Source organism: Anopheles arabiensis, chromosome 2, assembly GCF_016920715.1.
Source record: "Anopheles arabiensis isolate DONGOLA chromosome 2, AaraD3, whole genome shotgun sequence".
Lineage (NCBI taxonomy): Eukaryota > Metazoa > Arthropoda > Insecta > Diptera > Culicidae > Anopheles > Anopheles arabiensis.
Genome location: NC_053517.1, coordinates 66,447,585 through 66,454,883, shown reverse-complemented (window position 1 = coordinate 66,454,883; position 7,299 = coordinate 66,447,585). Strand labels below are relative to the sequence as shown.

Below are 7,299 nucleotides of genomic sequence, written 5' to 3'. Positions count from 1 at the left end.
ATATGTACACTGCTGTTTTGCCCGACTCCTGAAATCTCCAAAGGCGACACGCGAATTGAACCCGTTTCGTCGCGTTCCGAGTTACCTGTCCACTTCAGGCACAGAGGATGGGGCTGTCCTTCCAGACCGAGCTCCTCAATTAGGCTATGCTCGATGAATGTACCGGTAGATCCACTGTCAAAAAGGCAAAGGTCGTGATGGCCTTGTCTCGCCCGTAAACTATTACAGGGATGTATTTTAAAATACATCACCGGTAACCTCAGAATGCGCGTTCAGTGATGCTGTGGCAACCGCGTACTCGTTTGGTTTTGAATGGCGCTCGGGATTGTGTAATAGTTCGTGGTGCAGATACTCGCAACCATTTTTCCCGCAAGCTTTTTCCCTTTGCAGCCGTAGGTGTGTATTTTCAGACACTTCCGACAAGCATTCAGTCTGCGTATAGTTGCCCATCGATCATTCACATTTAGTCTGTTGAACTGCTCACACTGCGACAGGTCAACACAAGTGGCCTCACACAATAGACAAATTGGACTTCCTTCACTAACCAACCCCGTAGCGTTATGTATGTTCATGTAATGCGTTCTACTCTTATGGTCGAGTTTTCACTCTGGCCTGAATTCTAGGGATGGCAATGTTATCAGAATAGCTGCCTTAACTTGGGTTTCTATCCACTTGCCAAACTCCGAGAGTGTCGCGGAGCTCGATTGCATACGGTGTCGTGCCCAGTCTAGCCGAAGCGCATGAGGCAACTTTTCTACCAACTCGTGCATTAATGCTACGTTGCACTTATATTCTTCTAGCCCCGAAGCGGTTATAGTGGCACACATATTTCGGACCGCCATCCCAAAATCGATTAGAGTTTCCAAGCGCTCGATTCGTGGTGCAGGCATTTGATGTATGCGGTGGATTAACGAATGCACAATTATCTCCGGGCGACCGTATAACATGCGCAGCGTCTCTATCACACTAGTAAGGTTAGAAGCATGAAGCAAACATGGTTGAACGGCTTCAAGAGCTTTGCCTTTAAGCGCCCGCTGCAGTCTTAAAGTGTTCTCTTCATCGGAGTACCCACAAGCAGCTGTCGAGGTTTCATATGTGGCGATAAAAATGGGCCACTCCTCGGGTTTGCCGGAAAAATACGGTAACTCCTTGCAGCTTGCCTTTCGAGCCAGAAGTTGACTCTGGTTGACATTCATCAACGTGGTTCCGATGCTGTTACGGAACGGGTAAGTATCAACCGCCCCATCAGCAATATTTAAATATTTTTCACTTCTAGGCTGACGCTGCTGACTGACCACTGAATCATTTCCCTGTTGTGCGTTTCCTGGAGGCTCAGTACGCGATGTAGAAGGTGACACATTCGGATGGTATGAACTATGCCCCTCACTATCCCCACGTCTCGACCAATCAACCATTTTATTTGACTCACCTTCGTCGTCAATCATGCTGATGAAGCCATCGCCGATCCTCTTCGATTCAGCCAAGATCAGCTGCTCTTCAAACTCCAGCTCTCGTCTCTCAAGCTCCAGCTTTCGTCGAGTCAAATTTCGCATCCGAAGTTCCAAGGCGGCAACAGCTTCGCTCGACTCCGCAAGCTTATCCGCCATCGTCCTCCCGGGTGTGCCGGTTTGCGATGGCGTCGGCTGATGAACGTTCGAAATGGCTGCCCCAGATGCGCCGACCGCCGTCCGCAGTACGGTTCCCGCAGAAGCGCCATCCTGCGCTTGCGGTCGTAGTTCCATGTCCTCGATGGCCGCTCCAGATGCACCGTCCGCCGCCCGCGGCACGGTTCCTGCAGAAACGCCTCCCTGCGATGGCGCTGGTTGTTGCACGTCCGCAGTGGTCGGTAGGTGCGCTAACCGTGGCACGGTTTCCGAGGATGAGCGATGTAAAGGCCCCAGGTCTGCCACAGTAGAGTTTGCAAGCGGTGTGTACCGCGATGCAGGGGCTTCGCGAACCTCCGAAGTCAACCGTTGCTGCGGTTCCCTCAGCAACAATCCTGCACCTAATGGTGCGTTCGGGGTCGATGACCTTGCGCGATCAACGATCTCCAAAGACGAGTTAACCGTCCAATCTTGTCCAGTCGGCGCGAACGATCGGAAGTGAAGTGAATCCGCGGCCGGTGCGAGTGGCCTATGATCCAGTGCTCCCGTTTCAGGTTGCTGAGACTCGTTCGTTTGTGCTACCGCTGGAGGTGCTTTCGATTCGTGCTCGCGTTCCATAGTGAGAAATTGCGTATGTTGGTGTAATGTGTAACGTACACCTCAACTATTCTCTTACCGTCCGACGTATCGTCTGTTGGTCGCGTTCCTAGGTGTTTCGCGGCCTCAACTGTCTTGCGACACGGTTCACTCACGCACTCGCGTAAACGCGTAAAATTTCCAAACGTGGAATTTTTTTAAAATGTTGCGTTAGCAACGTCCGGTGATATTTATATATATTTTTTATCCCGAAATGATTCACTCGCGGCGTTAGTTAGGTTCTCTTAACTTCACTTTATTGAATTCTATTAACGCAGTACGTAACGGTGGTACTGTAAATTTACTATAACAAAGTGGTTAAAAAATTCCACTGCTTCTGGTTCCGCGGTGATGACGAGAAAAGAGAAAGTGCTTTCCCAAATTTCCCTTTTATGGCTTTTTCCACCATTGCAAATTCGCGGGCTTGCGATTTGCTCGATCCTCATCGTTAGTCGAGCAGTCCCACAGTCGAGCAGTCCCACAGTCGAGCAGTAACGTGGGTCAAATGTCACTGCTTGACACTTGCGCTGACATTCGATGTTTTCCTGTGTTAAACAATAACAGTGAGCATATCACCAACCCACTTTTGCTGCAAGAGGTGGTCTGCAAGTTACCAACGGATCAACTGTAGCGTTGATCGCATCACATCCGCGGAATGACATCGGTGGATCTGTCCACATTCAGCAACTACATGGAGGATTTGGCCGAAGACGCTGCGAGGTTGACTCTCCTGAAGTGTGCGGGACCAGTAAGGGAAGGCCTACGAAGGGCTACGTCCACACGTACGTGAATTCAGATCAGCTCAGCTGAAAGGCAGTGCGTATCCTGCAACGTCGCGGGGCATGTATTGTCGACATAAACTAATTTTCGAGGACTGCCGGTAAAGGATCGATGGAGGCAAGCGCGTGAGCTATCGGTGTGCTTTTAGCTGCTTGGGAAGCACAATTAGCGATCGTGCAAAAATCGCTCTCATTGTTAAATCAACGACTGTGGATACCGACATCACGCGATTCTACACGACCCAGATGCATCAATAGGGTCGCCTTCTTCTGCAGACCGCCCTTCCAGGGGCACTTCCCGGGGACCAGTGCAAGTCAGACGCACCAGTTGATGAATAGTTCCAGTAACAGCGAATGATGATAAAGAGCTTCGCGTTCCTGAACGAAGGCTCGTCAATGACGCTGATGGACGAAGACCTTGCAAAGCAGTTAGGGGTGAAGGGAGAAAGACGACCTATGCATCGAGTGGACAGGTGATACGACTAGGGTCGAGCCGGCGTCGATGATGATCGATTTGCAGATTGGACCTGTGACGTCGACAAAAAGGTTCCTATCCTAAGCAACCGGTTGCCGTGAAGACTCGGCTTGGATGGTGCGTGTGTGGGAAGACTGCTGGAAGCCAAATCGAAAGGGTGCTGCATATGTGCGAGTGTGGAGCATCGGACGAAAACTCTATCATCCAGGGGGCCTTATGCAAGTTTTATGAGTTGGAGCAACTCGAGACTGTCTCCAGTGACGTGCCTGATCCAGATGAACGAAGGGCATTGACGATCCTAGAAACAACGACGGTGCGGATTGGTAATCGGTTTGAAAGCGGTCTGTTGTGGAAGACAGACAACATGGAGCTTCCCTCGAGCTTGAGTGTGGCGCGTCGCAGGCTGGAATGCCTGGAAAGAAGGATGGAACGTAACCCTAAGTTGAAAACCGTGGTGCACCATACCATCACATAGCAGGTATGATGGAAAAGGGTTACATCTACAAGGCGACGTTTGCTGAACTTTCTGACAGTAATTCGAAGCGAATTTGGTACCTTACGTTGGGAGTGGATACCAATCCGAAGAAGCCAGGGAAGGTGCACATCATCTGGGACGCCGCTGCTAAGATACAAGGTACGACCCTAAATGACATGTTACTGAAAGGGTTGGACGAGTTGGTTTCTTTGCCAGGGGTGCTGTTCCGGTTCCGAACGTACGGGATAGCGTTGTGCGTGGACGTCAAGGAAATGTTCCTGCAAATACGCATGCGCGACGAAGACGAGCAAGCGCAGCGGTTCCTGTGGGAGAAAGATCCTGCTGACGTCATCACAACGTATTTCGTGGACGTCGTTACCTTTGGGTCAGCCTGCTTCCCAGCCACCGCACAATACGTAAAAAACCGGAAAGCCAGGGAACATGCCGAGAAATACTCTCGTGCCGTACGTGGAATCTTGACCAGCACGTATGTCGCAAACTATTTGGGTAGCTTTGGAACACTCGAAGAAGCCAGTCGAGTTTCGAGAGAAGTAATGGGAATTTTCTCGAAGGGCGGGTTCGTCCTTCGGAACTGGGTTTCCAACAATCCGGTTGTTTTGGATCGGCTGAGCGGTGAAAGCTCCAGTCCCGGTATGAAGAGTTTGACGTCTACGGCGGATGATGGAGAACGTGTGCTCGGATTGCGGTGGAACCCGAGTTCGGACCAATAGTCCTTTTACACGCAGGCGTGTGTGGGAATGGCGGAGATATTTGAGACGGAGCGTACCCCTACCTAGCCAGAAATATTCAAATACGTGATGTCACTTTTTGATCCGCTTGGACTGTTGGCACATTTTACTATCCATGAAAGGCTTGATTCAAGACCAATGAGAGATTGGCGTAGATGGGTGGACGTTTTTCCTCTGATAGCCCAGCTTAGGAATCCGATGCCAGCCAGTTACCGTACGCATGCGTGCTGTATTTACGGGTGGTCGATTTTGCAGGAGAACCACATTGTACCATGTTATGCGAAAAGGCAAAGGTTGGTCCTCTGAAGCCCTTGACGATGCCGAAGATTGAGTTACAATCCTGTTTGTTAGGTGCACGGCTTCTGAAGTCCACGGAACAGCATTCCTGTTAAAAAAACGGGTGCTCTTGACGGACAGTACGGCAGCGTTATCATAGATACATGCCGACCTGAGGAACTATAGGCCATTTGTTGCGAATAGAGTTGCGGAGATTCAGGAGAACACCAACGTGAATGAGTGGCGATGGGTGCCCACTCGTGACAATCCAGCAGACGAAGCTACCAAATGGAAAGGGTGGTCGAACTCTAACTGGGGTGGTATTTAGTTCCAGGGTTTCTGCTGCCATTTCTGCTGCAGGATGAAGAGTCTTGACCGACGAGAAGATTCGTTTCAACTACTCCGAAGGAAGAGATACGGCGGGTCAGCCTTCACCGTGAGAAGTTATTATTATTATTATTATTATTATTATTTATTTCATATTGTCAGCCGCCTAGGGTTTCACAATAATATGTCTTACAAACTAAGGAAGAAGGAAGTGTTAAGGATGGGAGGTTGATGATAGAGACAAGGACTCAGAAAGACGAGAGCGAAAACTGGACAAGGGGACGTGGTAGTCGAACAAATCATGAGCTTCATTAAATGCTGCGCAAGCTCTCAAAATGGATCTCTCTGACCAAAAACAGAACGGCGGGAGGGGATAAAAATGGGAGGTCTGTCGCGGAGACGACGAGAAGGGACGTAAATAGGAATGGAGCTGAGGAGTGAAGGAGCATCGATATTGGAAGTCAGGAGGCTGGCAATGAAGTAAGACTGCGCGTGTGAATGCCGGGATTTGATTTCCATCAAGCCCAACATACGACAGCGGAGAGAATAAGAGGGCACAGGTGCATTATGTCCGTGCAGAAATCTACGAATAGCGATACGCGTAAACTTCCTCTGCACTCTCTCTAGTCTCTGCATAGCGACACCTCCAGCCGGGGTCCACACAACACTAGCGTAATCCAGAATAGATCGAACCCAGCAACAGTAAAGCGCCTTCAGGCATAGCGGATCTCTCAACTCAGAGACAAGACGAATTATTAGTCCCAACGCTTTGTTCGCTTTAGCAACGACATGATTGATCTGATCCTTGAATGTGAGGGAGTCATCGAGCCAAACACCAAGGTCCTTAATAGAAGACTCTCTAAAGATCTGAGTTTGACCAAAAAGTAATTCCATGTAATTTTCCTGTTAGGACGACCAAAAGAGACAACACAGCATTTAGGGGGACAAAGCACTAACCCATTAGACGAGCACCAAGATGAAAAATTATTTAAAAAACTCTGAAGCGTTTGACAATCAACAATAGAGGATACAGGAAGAAATATCTTCAAGTCGTCAGCAAATAGAAGGTGTCCATCAGCAGGTAGAACATTAATACAATCGTTTATGTATAAGATAAACAGTAAAGGACTAAGCGCAATTCCTGGGGTACACCCGACTGGCCTATGAATGTAGAAGAGAGGAAATTCTCTATTTTGACTGTGTAGCTACGGTTTGCTATAAATGAATTTAGCCAAGTTATTAAAGGATAGCCTATTCCTAATTTCTTTAGCTTAGCTATTAGCAGGTCATGTGGTAGACTGTCAAAAGCGGCTTTAAAATCAGTATATATTGCATCCACTTGACGATTACATGCAATATTCGACATTAATGAAGACACAAAGTGCATTAGGTTGCTCGTGGTGGATCGTTTAGGCATAAATCCGTGTTGATGTTGCGTTATATAATTCGTTACGCATGGAAGAATGGCAGTATGAACGAGTGACTCAAACACCTTAGCCATAGCACATAGAATGGACACACCACGATAATTTGAAGCGACTGAACGGTCACCTTTTTTAAAAATAGGACATATCCAAGAAATTTTCCAAACAGCTGGAAAGGTTCCCTCTTGAAAGGATCTCACATACAGGCGTTTAAGTATGGGAACAAACAAAGTGCTGAATTTTTTCAATATGCATGCGGGTATGCCATCTGGACCCGGCGAAAAGCAATTTTTTAATTTTTTCAATGCTGAGTAAATGACCTCATCATCGATAGCCACTGTGTTGCAGGAAATTATATCACTTGGTACATATGCTAAGCCATCAGATAAGGATACTGGACTGGAGTCTGGGTCCACAAATACGCTAGAAAAATGTCTAGCAAATAACTCGCTGCAGCTGGAGGGCGTATCAGCCACTTCATCGCCAAGGGAAATTATGGAAGGGATGCCGATAGAGTTGCGACGATTATTAGCAAATCGCCAGAAAGATCGAGG

At 48.3% G+C, this 7,299-nt stretch overlaps 1 protein-coding gene across 1 annotated transcript; it reads left to right on the top strand.

The window, feature by feature from the left end:
* The first annotated feature begins 2,895 nt into the window (after positions 1-2,895).
* On the top strand, positions 2,896-4,700 carry LOC120893508. The gene is made up of 2 exons (XM_040295453.1): positions 2,896-3,022; positions 3,973-4,700. Exons 1-2 carry the CDS (start codon positions 2,896-2,898, stop codon positions 4,698-4,700), a joined length of 855 nt encoding a protein of 284 aa, XP_040151387.1.
* Positions 4,701-7,299: the final 2,599 nt, after the last annotated feature.